The sequence below is a fragment of the Notechis scutatus genome, chromosome 2 (assembly GCF_049901735.1).
Source record: "Notechis scutatus isolate UNSWTSFEM ecotype Mainland chromosome 2, rNotScu1.2, whole genome shotgun sequence".
Lineage (NCBI taxonomy): Eukaryota > Metazoa > Chordata > Lepidosauria > Squamata > Elapidae > Notechis > Notechis scutatus.
In genome coordinates, this window is record NC_142010.1 from 120,803,103 (window position 1) to 120,823,131 (window position 20,029).

At 39.8% G+C, this 20,029-nt stretch overlaps 1 protein-coding gene across 3 annotated transcripts in view; it reads left to right on the forward strand.

The window, feature by feature from the left end:
* The window catches only part of SDK2 (sidekick cell adhesion molecule 2), a 419,219-nt gene that overhangs the window by 385,245 nt on the left and 13,945 nt on the right, over positions 1-20,029 (forward strand). For 2 of the 3 annotated variants that reach the window (XM_087956030.1, XM_087956032.1), the window contains exons 32-39: positions 442-512; positions 1,253-1,388; positions 2,463-2,519; positions 3,372-3,473; positions 4,054-4,169; positions 9,939-10,125; positions 17,937-18,074; positions 18,850-19,011. In XM_087956030.1, the coding sequence (XP_087812156.1) occupies positions 442-512; positions 1,253-1,388; positions 2,463-2,519; positions 3,372-3,473; positions 4,054-4,169; positions 9,939-10,125; positions 17,937-18,074; positions 18,850-19,011 (969 nt within the window). The remainder of the gene's footprint in view (positions 1-441; positions 513-1,252; positions 1,389-2,462; positions 2,520-3,371; positions 3,474-4,053; positions 4,170-9,938; positions 10,126-17,936; positions 18,075-18,849; positions 19,012-20,029) is intronic. The other variant, XM_087956031.1, reaches the window with a different exon arrangement.

Sequence of the window (20,029 nt, forward strand, 5' to 3'; positions counted from 1 at the left end):
CGCAGCTGCTTTGCACACCATAGAATAGTGCTGCGCGGCAGCTGCTGAAGTGACCAGGAGAGTGCAGGCTTGCAGGAGGCAAGTTAGAACGCCTCTGCACTGGCGCAAAGTGCACGTTTGGCACGCGCACACATGCAAAGTGTGTGTACGCGCTCAAAGCCATGCCCACCGAACCAGTGGCAAAAATATTTCAATCCCACCACAGAAGTGGACCCATTATTGCAGATTAGTGAAGTATTCCACCGGAAAGTCATCTTGTTTTAGGATCATGGTATCCTCCAATCTGGAAGGAAATTGTAATCACACTTGATCTTCATCTCCAAAAAGAAGCTGTCATTTAAACTTCTGTGAAAGATGATGACTTCATAGCATTTCCTGATGCTTTTTTTAATCATAAAAAATAGCTCGAGTATTTGACTTGTATTTCTTTTTTTCCCTCAGCCCCAGACGAAGCTCCCACCATTTTGTCAGTGACACCACACACCACTACATCCGTGTTGATCCGCTGGCAGGTAGAGTCGCCTATGCTTTCATTCATTTCCACATTTTAACTCCGAATAAAAGAATCAGAATGTTCAAGGAGTCCCACATTTTAAAGAAATGTTTTTTTCTTTCTTATACTATACTGTATGATCTTTGGTACGGTGCTCTAAGCTTGTTTTCCAGAAGTTCCAGTTATGCAACCTTATACAAATAAATCTGAACAAAGATGTCAGGACTGCAACTTATTTTGATTAAGCAAAATAATAGTTCCTCATTTACTCGCACCTAACTTTATTACTTAAGCTGGTAACTAATACAAAGAAAGGTTCTGTGTTCGTAGTAGGGTAGTTGACTTTGCTATTGAAACACAAAACACCATAAATGGATCTTGTGCCCCAGGATTGATGGGAAAGGACAATCCTTTTTTGCGGTGTATAGAGAACTCTAGTTGGCATGCATATAGTGGGGGGAGACAGAGAACCAGTAACATAAAGACATTGAGAGTAGAATTATGAAAAACAACTTGTGGAATGTAGGCTTGAGGTCAGGAGAAAACTGGAGGGATTCATAATGGATAGTGAGATTATTTCGACTCATTGATCCTTAGTTTTGAGGCATCTTCTGCCTATATTTCTGGATTCCATCCTGCTAGCAGGGACTGCATGAAAGTACAAAAGCATCCCCCAGAAATGTCACATTTGGAGATATTGCAGTGGGTACTCTGTACTTCCAGGAGTCACTTTTGCATTCACTGTGTCTTCTTATACAGGCCCCATCTGAGGACAAAATCAATGGCATCTTGCTAGGCTTCCGCATCCGATATCGGGAGCTGCCATATGAAGGGGTACGAGGATTTATTGCCCGTAGTGTGGGCAGTCCCAATGCCAGGTGGACAGAGTTGACCCGTAAGTCTACAGAGGGAGAATGTACAAATTAATGACAATCAGAATGTAGTTTGCTCACCAGATCTCGGTCCTGCTGCTGTACTGATTGCCTTTAAATGAGTTTGCAATATCATTCCCAAGCAAGCTGTTCATAAGACCTGGTCCTAAAGATTGCCCAAAACACTTTCTACAATGATATGGCTTCTAGTCAGCACAGTACAACTCCTCCAATGCTAATAAATCCAGAAACTGTCCTAGAGCAATACATGATTGAACTTTGTGCTGAAAATGCTAACTCCAGCAAAAAATCCAGTATACACATCCCAATTCCAAAACAGTACTGTCCAGGATTCCTCTTTCTAATCCATCAGTCTGAAACAATCTCTTTTTCAAGCAAACTTAAAATACATCATAAAACACTGCTTTGAAAATTGGGAAACCTATTCTCCCAGGTTCACATACAACATATAATCATGTATGTATCATACTGGTTAATAAAACAGCTATGTAAAAAGAAGTGCAAGACGTTATAGATCAGACATTCCAGTGACATACTAATGCAAATATACCCAGGCACTCTATTATAAATTTACAAAAATGCACAAGCAGAAACACTCAGTATAAAAACTTCCCCTGAAGAGAATATCTGGAGCAGTTATGGCCTTTTGTTGCATCGGAGCATTGTTGTATTGGGTCCTCTTGGGGTTGCAAGCTTTGTGTCAGTGTATCAGTCCTTAGCAGCTCAAGGTCTTGGTTGCCAGAAGAGGCTTTTATGGAGTACTAAATGATGGGGTGTGTATATCCTATCTATCCTAATGCCTATAATAGGGAAATTGTGTTTGTCTTGTGAAACTTTATCATCCCTCCCTTTCTACCTATTCATCACCTTTCCCTCCCTTCCCCCTCTCCTCTCCCCCTCCCCACCCTCTCACGAGACCCCTCAAATTCCTTTGCTTGGACTGGGAATTTCCCCGAGCTGCTTTCTTTCTTGCACAATAATGATGTTGCTTTGTTTAGCTTGTGCTGTCCAGATGTTTCTTTCCATGTAGCTAACCTTGCACTGCTTTCCCCTTCTGACCCCCTGCCATCCCACAGCAACATACGCCATGCAGAACCTGAGCGAGGCTTCCCTGACACAATACGAGCTGGACAGTAAGTGGGAGCTCCCTCCTTGGCCTGTACTCCTGTCTCTGCTTGTGTCTCTGGGATCGTGTGTGCGTGAAGCAACCCTTTCTTGCTCACCACAGGATTGCTGGGGATGATGCAAATTGCAGTCGGCATGTCTGGAAGAGAAGCATTAGGGCCATGTTTCTCTAAAGGTAGCGGTAGTAGGTGTGGCTTACTATTAACTCTATTTTCTTGAGAATACTACAAGAAATAACCATAACCAAACCCATTTTGAGAACTCCATTCAAGTAACGGGACAAATGTAGGTCACACTGATCAATAGCTTTTAATAGCGTATCCAGGAAAGTGGATTTCCAATTCACCTCCGTATCGTAATTGTAGTAGGATGAAATGGAGAAATAATAGAAAGGAAAGCAACCTCCTCTTTGGGGTATTGAAAAAAGGGATGAGGAAATGAGGTCCAGGGATTGTGAAAATGAATGGAGGTAATAGGAAGTGCCCTGGGAATAATTTAAGTTCTATTTCTATTGTTTAAAATAGCACTTTTACACACAGCTATAATTAAAAGCTTTTCCCCCCCTTTAAAGTTCATATATTAGAAACCATGCAGTAAAACTAGAGATCTTATTCTTGCTTTATTTGGTGTCTGCTTACTTTATTTTTTAGTCAGAAACAATATTCTGCCTCTATTTTCCAATCTAAAGAAATTGGACAGAAAGTAGGACATGCCATTGTAGCCAGGTTCTCAAGCAAGGAATAGCGGGAGGAAAATGAGAGGAGGCTAACCAGAAAGTATGTGTTGCTACTATGGAGGTAGCCCAAGTGAGCTCTCCTCCCTGCTCCCTAAATGATCACTGATTTTCTCCATCTTTGCAGATCTGAACAAACACCGTCGCTACGAGATCCGCATGAGCGTGTACAATGCTGTGGGTGAAGGGCCCACCAGTTCCCCCCAAGAGGTCTTTGTTGGTGAGGCTGGTAAGTTGAGCAAGCATGCTTTGTAAGGGTATTTCTACTTTGGGTCTCCGTGTCATGTTTTTACCTGCCCATCTGAGTTATGCAGGATTAGCTCAGGGTTAAATCATAGATCTTTTGGATAGGGTTAGCCGTGATGGCACAGTGGTTAGAATAGTGGTTAGAATAGTATTGCAGGCTAACTCACTGCTCACCCTAGGAGTTCTATTCTGACCGGCTCAAGGTTGACTCAGCCTTCTATCCTTCTGAGGCTGATAAAATGAGGGCCCAGATTGTTGGGGGCAATATGCTCAATCTGTAAACCGCTTAATGAGGGCTGTAAAGCACTGTGAAGCGGTATATAAGTCTAAGTGCTATTGCTACTGCTATCTGGGTCAGCTAGGGAAACTATTAGAATTGACCAGTAACAAGCAAAAGATCCATTCTTTCATCAATAAAGACAACGCTGCCAGGAGGATACCAGCAGGCTGGGATCCCGAGACGAGCAAGTCCATGGCCAAATCATGGTATTTGTTTGTATGAGGCATGTATCTGTTTCTCGGTCTAGTGCAATCCTGACTTTCATTCTCTTTGCTTTCTTCAGTCCCTACAGCTGCACCACAAACTGTAGTCATCCAAAGCATCACAGCTACCCAACTTGACATTACTTGGGAGCCACCACCTCCTGAGACACAGAACGGAGACATCCAAGGCTACAAGGTACTGATAAAGGAGAAATATTTCTAACTCAGGGTTGACATGAGGGGTCCTTGGTGCTCTCTGAGCTTGGTTGTTTTCTTGCAGACGTTTCATTACCCAAAGTAGGTAACATCATCAGTGCACTGCAATGCCAGGAAACAACCAAGCTCAGAGAGCACCAGGGACCCCTCAAGGCTACAAGATAACCACACAATGGAGGGGAGGGGAAGATCTTTCCTGCGGGTGGATTGGTGGTCTTTTGACTTTGAAAAATGTTTAAAAATGGAAGCCAAAACCCTATGCCTGGTACAAATTGGGAAAACAGACTTACAGCTGTGGCTGTTTCTTCTGCCGTTATTACACAAATACATCACAGCATATTCTTCTTTGTTGCTCTATTGCTAATCTTTTAGGAAAGCTTGCATTAATGAAGATTAGTGTCCAGCGTCAGGCTAGATGGCACCACAGGAAGTTTTATGGCACACTGGAAATTAGCATGTTCATTAATCCATAACATTTCACAAACTAATGTCTGCTGGATATTAGAATTGCGTAGAATTACCCAGAGTTATAGGTAGATACACTGATGGGCGGGTGGATAGAAATCAGTGTGAAATAAAATATTGGGAAATACAATGATCATTACAGTATTACCTATGGTCATTCATAAAAAAGTAATTGGTAATAACACAGACATCCTGGAGATAACAAGTTAATTATTTAGTCCTTAAGGTAACAAGTACTATCATTTGTTTTTGCTGATAGAGATTAATCTGAGAGTCTCTTTGTAGAATCAAATATTTTTTCAGGATGTTACAGTTCCCCCTAGTTCTTTTTAAAGTCAGGTGTTATTCTGTCTGTTTTTGTTTTGTTTTAATAATAGGGCATATTTTCAAAGAACACAGCCCAATCTCTTTCATTATCATGGTGGTGTCACTTCTTTATTTCCATTTTCTAAACCTAATCCCAACCCTAAAAAATATTCCATAATATTATCAAAATTGGTTGCACTATTTTGGGTGCCAGGGTACTACAACTGGTTTGAACAGTGTTTCTTAACATCGGCCATTTCAGAGATGTGGACTTCAACTCCTAGAATTCCCCTGCCAGCACCACCCAAGGCATTCTGGGAGCTGAAGTCCACACACCTTAAAGTGGCCAAGGTTGAGAAACACTAGTATAACCAGTGTAGTACCCCAACACCCAAAATTATGCAACCATCTGAAGTTATATGTTTGGTTCCAAGCACCTCATTTTGAGAGAAAATAATGAATGAAATTAATATAAAGAGAAGCAACAAAGATGATTGGGGATGGAAACATACAAGGAGAAACTGAGGAAATTGGGTTGGGCTTGATAGAACATTAAAATTACTTAAAAGGATGTCACACAGAGGAACAAGACCTAGTTTGTATCATTCCAGAAAGCAGAACACTTAGTAATAGTCTTAAATTATGGGAAAGTAGTCTACAGTTGAGTGTTATTGGGGAGAGGGAAATCTGAAGGAAACAGTTCAATAATGGAACCAACTACTATCCGAGGTAATGGTCTTCCTTCACTGGATGTGTTTATACAGGAATGTTCAGGGATTCTTTAATAAGGAAGTCTGCACCAAACGTAATGGTTTCTTTCCACCCTGATAATTTAACAACCGGTTTGCCCATAGTCATGGGAGGCATGGGCCAACCTGACCCTGGGTGAACAAGTTGTTAAATTATCTACCACCACCACCCACTGTCAAAGTGGATCCTGGGTGCTGCACTGCAATGGAGAAACGGGCAACAGAGCGACCTGCATAAGGAAAGGAAGAGGAGCAGGGAGAAAGAGGGAAAGCGACCTTCGCCTTCCCTCATGCCAGCCACTCCGTTGCCCGTTTCTCCATTGCAGCGCAGCACAGCACCCAGGATCCACTTTGATAGTTAATTTAACAACCAGTTTGCTTGAACCAGTGTGAACCAGCTGAATCCCACCATTGCTGAGATTGAAATGGGGCATTGGGAGCCACATGCAGTCTATGTATTAACAATTAATGTAGTGTAGCAATTAAGACATCAGAGTGGAAGACAGGAGACCCAATTCTAGTCCAGCTCAACCACAGAAGCGCAACTAGATGGGTTCAGTTGCTGCTTCTTGCTCAGTCCAATCAACCCCCAAAGGGCTTTGGTGGAGAAAAATAAGTGGGAAGATCACTATGTATACAACTTTATGTTGTTGAAGGAATGGCAGAACATAAATAAATAATATATGTATGTATGTATGTATGTATGTATGTATGTATGTATGTATGTATGTATGTATGTATATCACAGCTTGCCCCACCTCTATTTCATAATGTGAGCAAGTCTGAGACAGCCCCGCAGCTAGAGTGCAAATGAACAAAAGAAAAAAAGAAAAAAAACACAGTTCCACCTTTTTACCTGTAAGCGATGCTGTTGAGTTACAAATAGAACACTGGGGCTTTGTGCCCATCATCAGGGATGTTTTTGCTCCTGAGGGAATTTTCATTCTTGTTTCGGTTTATATCCAAAAAGGAATAGAGGACAGCCTTTCCAGCTCACATAGTATAGGCATCATTGTTTTATAAAGCTTCCTGAAAAATATTAGTGCATTCCTAATATTTGGGACTAGCTCAAATAATTCTACAGCTAACAGGGCAAGGCGTCTGTATATTATTTGTTTACTTGTTTGCTTAACTTGTATTCTGCCCAAATCTGGGCAGCTCACAATAATCTAAGAAATAAATAATAAAGTTGATTAAAACAAAGATAAAAGATAGTAAGGGCAATGAAGCGAGTGGTGTCACTCTCCCTCACCAAAGGCCTGATGAAATGTATTTTATTTTAATAGTCACCAAAACCAATATGTTTAACCATTATAATTAGTCGTATAACATAACAATGGAATGCAATGGAATAATCCCTATGCTATAATAGTTATAACAGCCCCTATATAAAATATTATATAATTAAGTATTATAGTATAGTATATTTTTGGGATTAAATGCATACACCAGAGTTCCCCAACTTCACAGCTTTGCAGACCAGTGGGGAAAGGGGAGAGTGATATGGTTCTGCAGAAGTGACTGGCAAGTGTGTGCGCAGCTCATGCAAGTGGAGATGCACGCATGTGTGTGCGCACTCACCCGCCACTTCCACGGCCTGGTTTCAAATGTCTCACGGTTCAGTAATGGCCACCACGGTTCAGTAGGGGACCCCCGGCCTGCACAACTGCAGGAATTTAACTAAGAAAAGGAATTGTAGACAGATATGTACTCCAGAAAACATATTGGTTTTATAACCTTATTATATGCTATTCAAGCTCTGATAAAAAATGGCCTTCTTTCAAAGCAATGTCTGGCATTCTCCTCAGTTGCTGAAAGGCCACCTTGATCTATTATCTCAAGTTGGGCAGTTGAAAGTACATTATGGAGCCAGAAGTGTTCTCTTGCCAATCTTAGATAAGTATCATCTGGCTTCATATGTCCAATCAGGGAACAAAGGGACAGTTTAGAAGTGACCTTTGAGGAAAGTTGCTTTCTTGTTTCCTAAGAAACTGCAAGGGTGCCAAGTGGTGTTGCCATGGAAACTGTTTGTTGCCGTCTCTTTGGTACCATGACTTCATGGAAGGTCCAGTTTCTCTGTGGAAATCTGGATATCATCCAAAAATGACTTCAGAATTGCACTGAGTATCATTCTGTTCACCCCATAAATCAAGACTAAGAATAAATTACTTGCATAGTTTTGCCTAGTGGAAGAATGAATAATCTTAATCTTTATATTTTCCAGTAATAAAAGGAACACACCTACCATTAATGAGATCCTCTGCTATAAAATATATTTCAATTTAATTTAATTTGTCCCAAGTTCTCTGGGGTCATTTTTTTATTTAAAAAAAATAAGTAAAAGATTTCCCCTATATAGCCCTGTCCGACTCTAGAGGATGGTGCTAATCTCAATTTCCTAGCTGAGGAAGCCAGCACTGTGTGAAGATGTTTCCATTATCATGGCTATATGGCAGAGGCTCATGGAATGCTGCTACCTTCCCACTGAAGTGGTACCTATTTATCTACTTGCATATGCATGCTTTCAAATTGATAGGTTGGCAGTAGCTGGGGGCAAGAAGGGGAACTCACACTCAGGGCTTAAACTGCAAACCTTCTGGTCAACAAGTCCAGTGTCTTAACTACTAAGCCACCTTACCTGCTTAAATTTTTTTGGAACAGTGTGATAGTTAACAATTAAAAAAAAACATGTTTAGAGATTCATGTTACACATCTCTTTTTTGTGAGTGTCCTTTTCTTATTATCATTTTGCTCTTCATAATTAAAACAAAATCCCATAAACTTTGGGAGATTACTGCAGGATCTCTTTTTCTTGCTGATACTACTAAAACTTTCTTTGTTTTAGATTTTTTTTCTCCTTTATTTCTTTGTCTCTGAGTCCATCATTATGAGCAACGCGGGGAAGATGTAGGATGGTGCAGTCACATTAAAATAAACAAAGTCACGCTACTAAATAACTTAAAATGGTTTACGAACAGGTTCACTTCATAGTACTGCACAGCTACAGCTTGTTAATATTTGCCTTTCCTGACACTGGATGTATTCCTAATTCTGTCCCTCTGATGAATGAAGATTTTCCTACAGTGAGACTCTTAGCTTCCATGAGACCTGTTCTTGCATCCATGCCTCCCAAATCCTTCTCTCCTCAGTTCCCTCCTCCCTCTAGAACAGGGACGTCAAACTCATGTCGTCACAGCAGCATCATGTGACATATCGGGACTTTTCCCCTCCTTCGCTAAACTGGGCATGGGTGTGGCCAGCACATGATGCATCCGGCCTGTAGGCCGGGAATTTGACAGCCCTGCTCTAGAAAATAATCTGGGAGGAGGCACTCAGTGTTGCCATGTTTTGATTAGCAGTTCCACGATTCAAGTATCAAGGCATTTACCCCACCCCCCTACATTAAGGAAAAGAGAAAGGGAAACTCTATCAAGTTCCAACCTTAGACAGATGTCTATCTTGAAGGAAAGGAGAGGTAATGCTTGTATAATTTATTACCTGTGTTTTTATAAGGCAGAAATCTCAGCATTTTTGAATTCTTCAAGTAACTAGGCAGTTATTAAATGGGCTATTCCTTTTTCAGTTTCTCAGTGTGCTGTGGTGGCTACATGGCAGCACCTAGCTAGCCATAGCTAGTCTCAAAACACTAGGCAGGGTCAAATCCTAGGCAGGGTCCAATCTGATTAGTATTTTTATGGGAGACCACTAGGAAATTTCATGGATATAGACTAGACTGGAAAATTGCAGAAGATCCTAGAAGACAATGTAGTCACCAGGAATCAAGGTTGAGTTAAGGGAGACTTAATTATTTCTCTTGAAGTATCACTTCATTATCTCTTAATGTATTACCTTGTTATTGGGTAATTATACTTTACCAATTCAACGACACAGTCAAAGAGCTTCTTTTTAAAGAGTCAATTAAATGCAACTGTATCTGTGAGATGATATTGAAAAATCCAAATGTGAGGCTTAGGATAATTGGAGGGTGATATATAAAGAGATGCAACTCTGAAAGAAAAGACATGATGCATAACCACTAGAATGAAAATGTGTTAGTTTAGGAAATTTTGACTTTTTCATGTCCACATTTTGGAATGGAAGAGTAGGCTCATGTGCCAAAACCAAAGAGAGAAGTAAATGTCTTTATTTCATCCTCTTGTTTCTTTATTTGCTCTGGTACGTTTTCCTTCTATATCCTCTGATTGCATTTGATTTCCCCTGTTCCACAGATTTATTTCTGGGAAGCTCAGCGGCAGAATGAAACTGAAAGGGTAAAAACACTCTTCTTACCAGAGAGTGGTGTTAAACTGAAGAACCTGACGGGCTACACTTCCTACCTCATCTCCGTCCTTGCCTTCAATGCTGCAGGTGATGGCCCTCGCAGTATCCCTATCAAGGGCAGGACCCAGCAAGCAGGTAGGTTACATATCACTGGCCAGTAGGCATTTAGATGTGGGGGAGAGACTCTGCATGAATTAGCAAAAGCTTTGCTAAAGTGGACAGATGCCCAGATAATGTTCAGATAATGTTCAATCACTGTAGGAGAAAGAGTGACAGAACCTGGGGGCAGAGTTAAAAGAGGGATCAACCTAGAACCCCTAGGTAGCCACAAGCTAGCTAAGTTCAACCTCCCTTGAAATATCTACATATTTAACATAATATGATATTACATATAATATAAAAATACCTTGAAAATATATACAGACCCCTCACATTCTGGACATAAATTGTTTCAACTTCTACTCTCAAAATGACACAGTAGGGCACTGCACGCCAGAACAATTAGACATAAGGACACTTTTTTCCCAAATGCCATCACTCTGCTAAACAACTAATTCCCACAACACTGTCAAATTAATTACTAAGGCTATTACTATTACTATTCTTCTTCTCATCCTTACTAGTACCTATCTCTTCCTACTTATGACTATAATTGTGCTGCTTGTATCTTTACAATTTATATTGTTTTGTTTTCCTAGAATGTTTTGATTGCTTATAGTAACATATGACTATCACTAAGTGGTGTATCTTATGATTCTTGATGAATGTAGTTTTTTTTTTTCTTATGGACACTGAGAGCATATGCACCAAAGACGAATTTCTTGTGTGTCTAATCACACTTGGCCAATAAAGAATTCTGTTCTATTCTATTCTATTCTATTCTATTCTATTCTATTCTATTCTATTCTATTCTATTCTATTCTATTCTATTCTATTTAATTCTGCTGTCACTTATCTAACTCCAAACAAGTGCTAACCATTAAGTAAGAAGATGAATGATAGTCAGAAAAGATCAAGTCCATATGTGAAGATCCAATTAAACTGATCATTGCTACACAACTAACTTCTTCTCAACTAACAATTAGCACCTATTTGAAGTCAGATAAGGGTCAATAGCATTCATGGGGGGGTGGGGGGGTGGACATAGTTTGCTTGTGCTAGCTAAAGATTCTTGGCTGATCTCTCTTTTAACTCCACTCCCAGGTTCTCCCAGTTCTTCTCCTACAATTACTGCTTTATTAATCCCTCAGTTAGTGGGTCTATGCCCAACACTGGGCATAGTAGTCTTGTAGGTCATGTTTGTTCATTTCTAAAACATTTCTGCAGTTATCTAACTTTATGTAGTGACTCCGGGCAGCATGCTATCTTTTTAAAGAAGACAAGAAATACCAACAAAGAACAGGAAGAAAAGCAATCAGAACACAATAAAAATCTTCTTCCCTATACAAAACCCAGCCAAAAGACATCCAACAACTGCATATCACAAAGCATAGTGGAAGAGCCAGATTTTCAAGGCTTGTTTAAAGACAGGAAGGGAGGGAGGGTTTGTTGAAGATTTCCAGACTCCAGCCCACCTGTTTCTCAATACATGTTCAAGTACATCTGGAATATTTTTAAGTTAGATGTACCTGTCAGACCAGTAGTGACATCCATTAGGGGTATGTGTATGTGTGTATACATACACACGTACACATACACATGCAATATATATTCATCTATAAATATATATGTCTTTACTTTGCTAGTCTAGAGCTTTCAGAGAATATAAAATTCATCCTCATCTGCTTCCAAACTATTCAACAGCTGAATGATCATAGAGTCTGCCCATGTCACAGTTTCTGGTTCTGAATTAGGAAAAATATTTTCATCTGTCCTCTAGAAGAAAGAAAAAAATATGTTAGCATCCCTGTTCTGCCCAATCTATGCATTTGTCTATGTTTATGTGGTAATTTGAAAACAAAATCCTCCCTGAAAGAAAGGTCATTCCAAGGGAAGATCAGTTATTGCATTGCAATAGCACGTAGATGTATATACCACTTTATAGTGCCTTTACAGCCCTAAGTGGTTTGCAGAGTCAGCATATTGTTCCAACAATCTGGGCCCTCATTTTACCCATCTTGGAAGGATGGAAGGCTGAGTCAACATTGAGCCTGGTGGGATTCAAACTGCCAAATTGCAGACAGCCGGCAGTCAGCAAAAGTAGTCTGCGGTACTGCATTCTAACCACTATGCCACCATGGTGGTTATAAAATAATAAATAAATGCCACTGAGTGTGGAAGCTCGAGAATGATATTACAAATATGTCTATGTTCAAAAACCTTTTAAAGTACCTGTGCCAATATATTAGTAAAACTGCATTCAAAAATCATTCCGAGAGGGAATTGGGCAGTGAAAGATCAGCTATAAAAATGCATAGAAAAATTGGAAATTCCATGAAAAGATGACAACCTCTGGAAATAAGAAAGAAGATTGACTGCAAATATTACATCTCCCCTTGTTTTGGATAAAAGTAAAATACTGAAGCTGAGAACAGGAGCCAAAGGCAAAGGATGTGGGGGGGAAAAATCTATCCCATGAATTGCTTCCATGGATTGTGGAGATTACTCAGCTAAAAAAAATAATAATAACAGCAATGGTGCCATTTCAATGGCCTCTTTGGTTGAAAATTTGTACTTGGAAGAAATATGGAAATAGGAAAAGATTTGCATTAATAAATGAGCCAGTAGATGGGGCCTTCTGCTGGTGGACTAATCAAAACATCTCCCATATTTGCCTCCAGTTGGATGGTGCAATTTGATAGGCTAAAAACGAGTGGCATGAATTACACAGAGAGATTAAAAGTTGCTATGTTGTTATTGTTATTTTCCTTTAAAATGTTCTGTGCCCTCCTTTCATTCATCTTACCATTGTTGTGGCTTCATTATTCGGCCCTCACAAATGGGCTTCAAGTTTGAAATTTCCCAGCCTAATTTATTTATTTCTTGTTACAAAAGCACACAGTATTGCCCAGTGTCAAATGACACAAGTATGTTCCCCACCTCTGCCGTTCCTTTTCAATGCCAGGTCAAAGAACCATGATGAAAGGAATCTATTCTAGTCTCAAAACATAAGGATGTTTTGTAATTGGTTCAAGAATGGTGGGGCCAAGGACTCTCTGTTATAAAAGAAAAAAAAATCACAGAAATGATCAGTTGTTTTTTTCTGCACACTATGTAGATCTGGCATTTCCAACTATGACAACTTTCACACTTGTGGATTTCAACTCCCAGCATTCCCCAGACAGTTTCCACAGGTCTTAAAAGTTATTAAGTGACTAAATTAAAATCACAAGTCTTAAGAGTTGCTAATTCTGTTGCTAATCCTGGGAGCTGAAATCATAAGTCTTAAAAGTTGTTAAGGAGTTGAAGTTCATAAATCTTAAAAGTTGCCTAATAGATCTTCCTCTAAAGTGCAGGCTGAGTTCCTCTCCATGCTCTCAATTTCAGATTAGCAGCCACCATATTCAACATGGTTCTGCAGTTCCCTTCCTCCTGCCCCAAAATTCCTGTCATTTTTGAAGAAATTGAGCCTTTTCTGCTAGAAGTTTGATAACCAAACTGTCTTCTGCTGCTGAATGGCAATAGCACTTAGACTTATATACCATTTCACAGTGCTTTACAGCCCTCTCTAAGCGATTTACAGTTGGCATATTTCCCCCAACAGTCTGGGTCCTCATTTTACCCACCTTGGAAGGATGGAAGGTTGAGTCAACCTTGAGCCGGTGAGACTTGAATTGCCGAACTGCTGGCAGCTGGCAGGCAGCAGAAGTAGCCTGCGGTACTGCATTCTAACCACTGTGCCACCATGGATTTTAGAACATGCATTCTAAGAAGTCTAGCAGGATATTCATACTACTTAGGCTATACTTGATGTTGAGGGAAAAGACATGTATTAGTCTGTGGTCTGAAGCCCTGGTCTCCATGTTTAAAGTCATTTATTTTGTGCATGTTGGTATCACCTGTTCCCCTCACACAACTTCTGGTTTGATAATGCATTTCAAAACAATCTCAGCTTCCATGTCTGGATATCAAAGCCAATAATACCTTTTTTTAAAAAGGAAAACTAGGAGGGGATTATTAGCCATATTTGGCTCTAGCATCTGGACCTAATAAAATGCCCTTTTATGCTGAGGGCATCACTAAGGACCTAAGCTAGTATCTTGGTTATCTCTGCCCAGAGGGAGCCAGTAGAGCCTGAACTAGGATCTGCTTTCCTGGTTTCCCTTTTCTGGAATCCTTAAGGTTATTCTTGGCAAAACACAATGGAATATGAGAAGAACCATAGTAATGGATTTTGACCAGAGGTGTTAGGGATATTTTCCTTTATTTTTCTTTATTTTTTCAGCCCCCCCTGCTCAGCTCTAAAACTCCATCCAGTGATTCCATTTCAGTCCAATCTGTTGGATTCAATTTGTTTCCATTTCTTTTGAATGGAACCAGAAGAAAAGAGAAGGGCATTTTGCCTCAGGCTATGATACAGTAGTTTCTCTGTCTATAGTTCTGAATGTCATAATGAATGTTTTCTTAGCACTGCCACCACTCAGCCTCCCCTGTTCCTCTTTCAGCTTGTCATTATTTTCCCTTCTTACAGGGTTCTTTAACTTGGCTGCCTAATGTTGCCTTGTTAGCAAGTATGAATAGATAAATGGGTTTTTAATGGCACATCTAGCTTTGTTCTTTTATTCTTCCTTTTTTTAAGCTATCATAAGCACTCTATATTAACTCAGCTAGAGGAACTAAGACAGGGGAATCTCAAAGAAGTCTATACAGAATTTCAGGAGGACAAATTTTAGTGATCTCAGATAAAAGGTGGACAGCATGTCATGGCTTAAAATTCTAAAAAGGTCTGCATTGCTCTCCTACCAAGCACTGGTCTGTGGCCCATTGCTTGATTGCTGAGTCTTTTACTGTTGAAAGTCAATCCTGAAAGGCAGAAGCTATCCATCATTTTAACATTTTCACTGTCAGTTCTAAGGCTTCTTTATGGACTTGTTATTGTTTGTTCTTCTTTATAATTTAATCACAGTTCCATTTTTCATTGCTCCTCGATTTTCATTACTGGAGCTTCCAGATCATTTGCATTTCCAGCTATCAGAATAGCGTAATCAGCATAGGACATATTTTTTTCCTCCAGTTTTAAAATCACACTCACGCTCTTTCAATCCATCCTCTTTCAATATTTACTTATTAAATTTTTCACACCACCTGCCTGCCAGCAACTAAGCCTATAGGTTGAATAACGATGGAGCCTAACGCTTTATTTCACTTCTTTGCCAGTCTGTTTTATCATATTCCACCCCGGCTATGATTTCTTGCCCTATGTAAAGGTTTTGCTTGAGAACAAGTGTTCTGGGATTCCCATTTTCTATTGTTAGGGCAACCATTTATTTTATTGATATGAAAAATAACTCTCACAGCTTTTGTGGCAGACATTTGTTTGCAAAAAGAAAATGTTGCCTTTTTTGTTACTTAAAATCATAATACTGTCAGGGAAGAAATTGTGTTCCTTTAGCTACAAAAACATGCTAATTCAAACCATCAAGGAAGGTGCAATTAATCAGGAAGAATGGACTTTAAAATAAATAAATAAACTTGCTTTCCAAGCTAAATCAGGTCACCAACCAGGTTATTTATTGGCATCTGTATGCTGTATAAAGTCTTACTTCAGACATTAATTCTTCTTGAAAATGGACTAATGACAAAGGAATGTTAATTTTGTTTTCGGTCTCCTTGGTAGAAAATCTATATGTTTCTTTTCATTCATCTTGGTATTTGTGTTGGAAAAACCTGACAGGCAATAATGTGCAGCAAGACAGAGGTCACCATGGGGAAAAGAGGGAGGGAGAGAGGGAGAGAAGGAGAGAAGGAGAGAGAAAATGTTTTGTGATCCATCAGCCTATTGTTCAGAATGGGCAGGATTTTTTCTCTCTCTCTGCCATATGTTTTAAGAGAACCAAAAACCATCTTGCTTCTTCTCAATAAGTGTAACTAAATCTAGCCTAATTTCAAATAAAACCATTCCGGGCTCTTCCTTTTTATCCCCCTTCAAGCATTGGTTGGCACTGGGATCTGTTTCGCAGATCACAGCTAGTAAGTTCAAGCTAATTTAATTTCTGAGTGGGGGGGGGAGCCATGACTTGCTAAATGAGCTGTTTGCTTGGTCTTTGTGAAAAACAAAGAGCCCACTATCTGGATATTTTTCTATGAGCAAAAAAATTGCTACTGTGGGCGTGCGATTTAGTTTTCTTTACAAAAACAGTGCACGGAAAATAAGGATTTGGATCAATGTTATTGCAGGTGTTAGATGCCAGGAAGAGAAGATTTGATTGTGGTTGTGGGAATTCTTCACATGTACTTAAGCGAGTTGAGCCATTTAATATAGCTGCTTCATTGCTGATGTTTAAACAACTGTGGGAACACGTGTTTATGGCACAGCCCTTATTCATCTTCAGAACAATCCTAATAGGTTGATTGTGATCACTTGTAAGAAAAGGAAAATAGAGAATGAAAAAATCACACCTTCTCATAAAGCCAAAGTTCCGGGTATGTAATGGTTCCCTTTTTCACAGGAGTGAGTAAGTTGGAAGGAATAGTTTACAGTTTAATACAATACGTTCCAAACACATCCCAGTTGTGACTGTCAGTTTTGCATTTTCTTTTCTTCCTTTTTAAACATTTCTGGGGAATCTGACTCATGACCTACTTTCTAAATAGGTGTCTCAGTAGGGTGTGTTTTTATTTTAGTGATTTCATTCATTCTTTCTCACCAGTGTCACAAGCCTGCCAAAAGCAGCTAAATGTTTCCCCAGATAACCCAGACGTGTAAAATGTCTTGGTTGTCAAGGCAACCAAGAGCCCAATGGTGAGGAAGGAAAAACAATCTCCACCTGTGTAAATTTATTACCAAACAAGAGGAATACAATACCACCTTATTGTCATCCTTTTTTTTCCAAAACCAGCCAGAGGGAGTTATTCAATCCCAGCAGATTAAAAAAGATTTAGTGCACTGAGAAGTCATTTTAGACAATTCTAGCAAAATAGACATCCAAGATTAGTTCCTTTTCTGGATTTGGGTTTGACTTCATCCTTCTTTCCTTCTACAGTTGTAAAAAAGAAAAAAAAATTACCCTGATAATTTGCTGAAGCTCCACAGCACCTGAAGTCAGCCTAGCATTATTACAGATAGCAATCAGGTTCTCGCCAGCCTGATTTCTGTCTCCTCCAATTTTTCCAACCCCTTCAAGCAGTTCAGCCAAAGGAAGCAGCAGGATGCATAAAGTTTTTGTGCTGAAAATGGCTACACATAGAAAGGAAGGTCTTGGAACACTGTTGTCAAAATTTGGGTTTGGAGGCAAGGACTAAGAGTGTCCTATATTCTTTGATAGATTCGGACGCCCTTTGAAACACAGTTATATAATTCAATGTCTCCTCTTCCACTGACTTCCCAAACTACAGTCTCCTCTGTTTTAATAATGTAATAATGTATTAAATGTACAGTATATGCTGCCTAACTCCCAGCGACTCTGGGTGGTTGTCACAATTCACTTGGCTTCCATATTTATTTTGACTTCCTGATCACCTTGCCTCCCTTCACTGGCTGTTCAGAAAAAACTGTACACTGGCTGTATTCAAGGGGAAAGTGCATTTTCCTTAATGGATTATCATTCATTTTTCATACTCCTGGTCGATAGCCATTACAACTTCAATTTAGATCAGGGGAGGCCAACCTTGGCAACTGTAAGATTTGTCGATTTCAATGCACAGAATTCCCCAACCAAATTGCCTGGTTGCGGAATTCTGGGAATTGAAGTCCATAAATCTTACCAAGATGGGATACACCTGTTTTAGATCATGTAATATAGCACTACTCTTCCTTCTAATTTTATATATTTTTTCTTTCCTCCAAGCCCCCAGTTCCCCAGGCTCTGTCAAATTCAGTGAACTCACCACAACTTCTGTGAATGTGTCTTGGGAGCCCCCGCTTTTTCCAAATGGAATCCTTGAAGGCTACCGGCTCATTTATGAACCCTGCATGCCTGTGGATGGTAAGGAACTTACAGGGAGCAGATATGCAAGTCTGGATGTGCATGACTTACTCAATCAAGCACAACAATTAATGGCAAGGGAACACACCTTGCTGTCTTAGAAGAATGTTCTAATTTATGACTATGGGACTACAGATTTAAAAAGTTATGTCTGCCCATAACCAGGACCTTCTGAACTTCAAATTGTATTTCTACATCTCAACTGTATAAGCCATCAGTAAACCCCCAGCCATAAAGGCAAGGGGTTCTAATAGCCAACTTAATCAGTTATGAAAAGATAAAAGGCATTCTTCAGACAACCTGAACCCTGGTGATTGGTTTATTTTTCTGTCTCTATCTATCTATCTATCTATCTATCTATCTATCTATCTATCTATCTATCTATAATCTTTTATTTATGTTTACATTGTACCCCAATGTCAGTCCACATAATACAAAAAGCAAAGTTGAGCCTGTGAATCAACATCATTCAACAAAACAGATGTCAAATTGTAGTTCCCAATGCTGCTTTCTTACTGTGTTCTCACATGAAGGATTAGAACCATTGTAAAACCATCATCACAAGGCCTGATCCTGCCAAGTGGCCCAGTAAAATAACATGGAGAATGGGATACTGAAATCAGCCACTGCTTCTTTCCCTGGAATGGCCCAATAGCAGCCTCATCCCCTGTTGCAGACCAGGGTGCTTTTATTGGATGCTCCCAGACCACCTTTATTCCCCACTCTACCCAGTCTCCTGAATTCATCTCAAAATATGCACCTTTCTGCCTTCCAGGCGTCAGCAAAATTGTGACCGTGGACGTGAAGGGAAACAGTCCTTTGTGGTTGAAAGTCAAGGACTTGTCCGAAGGTGTCACCTACCGATTCCGAATTCGAGCCAAGACCTTCATTTATGGTCCAGAAGTAGAAGCCAACATCACCACGGGGCCAGGGGAAGGTACATCAAGGAAACTGAGAGATGAGATTGCTTTCTCCATCATTTTTCACCTACTCTTAACAGATCTTAACAATTAGAATTTAAACTAGGACCTTTTTTTTTTGTCTTTGAATGACCCCATAATCCCTTACGGGGTGGAGTCAAAGCAACTGAATGGAGCAGAATGTTTACTGACCGGATGCCCTTCCTGTAGCCAATGCAGAGTTCGTAGCAAATACTCATTCTGCCAGAGAAATATCCACTGCTACCTAAGATCAAACTCACAGCCTCCTGATCGTGAGGCAAGAGATCCACCTCTAGGCCAGGACCATGCCCAATAATAAACCACCACCATGCCCAGAAATATTTCCTCTATGACTCCAGTATTTTAATAGGAGCCTGCCTAATCTGAGATGCTTAAATAGTACTGGATTCAGTTTCAGGTTTGATAAAGAGTTTCTCCTTGTCTTCCAAGTCTGTTGATTAGTGTAGCAAAATCATATTTCTTCTTTCTTCATATTTAGACAGAATGGAACTGAATGGTTTTCTACAGTCATAATCACATAGAAAGCAAAGAGATAACTACATAAATATAATGGCTAATTATACACACCATCATTGTTCTGAACTGTCCCCCGATCCCAATGTTCTAGAGTTCTCCCTATTCCTTGGCCTAGCAAAGATCATTGAAAAAGTTGCCATCAATTCATGTGGCCCATGCAAATTCTTAAAGAGAAAAAAAAATCATAAAATAATCTGAAATGCCAGAGCCCTTCATGTTTGTGTAATAATAAGGTGACTCTTTGTAAAAGGAATCTCAGTTGTGCTTACTCGGTTGTTTCTTCATATGTTCCAGTGTTGAGTCCAGCATTGTAAACCTTTTAAGCTCAGTAAATGTGGATTACCCAGTATCTGGAAAAAATTTCTCTCTGAAAGCCACTTAGTTTTGCACATGGAATGTTTTCCCTAGCTGATAAATGCCTATAAATAGCAGGTATATTATTTAATTAACCGGACGGCTAACATCCACATTAAACCA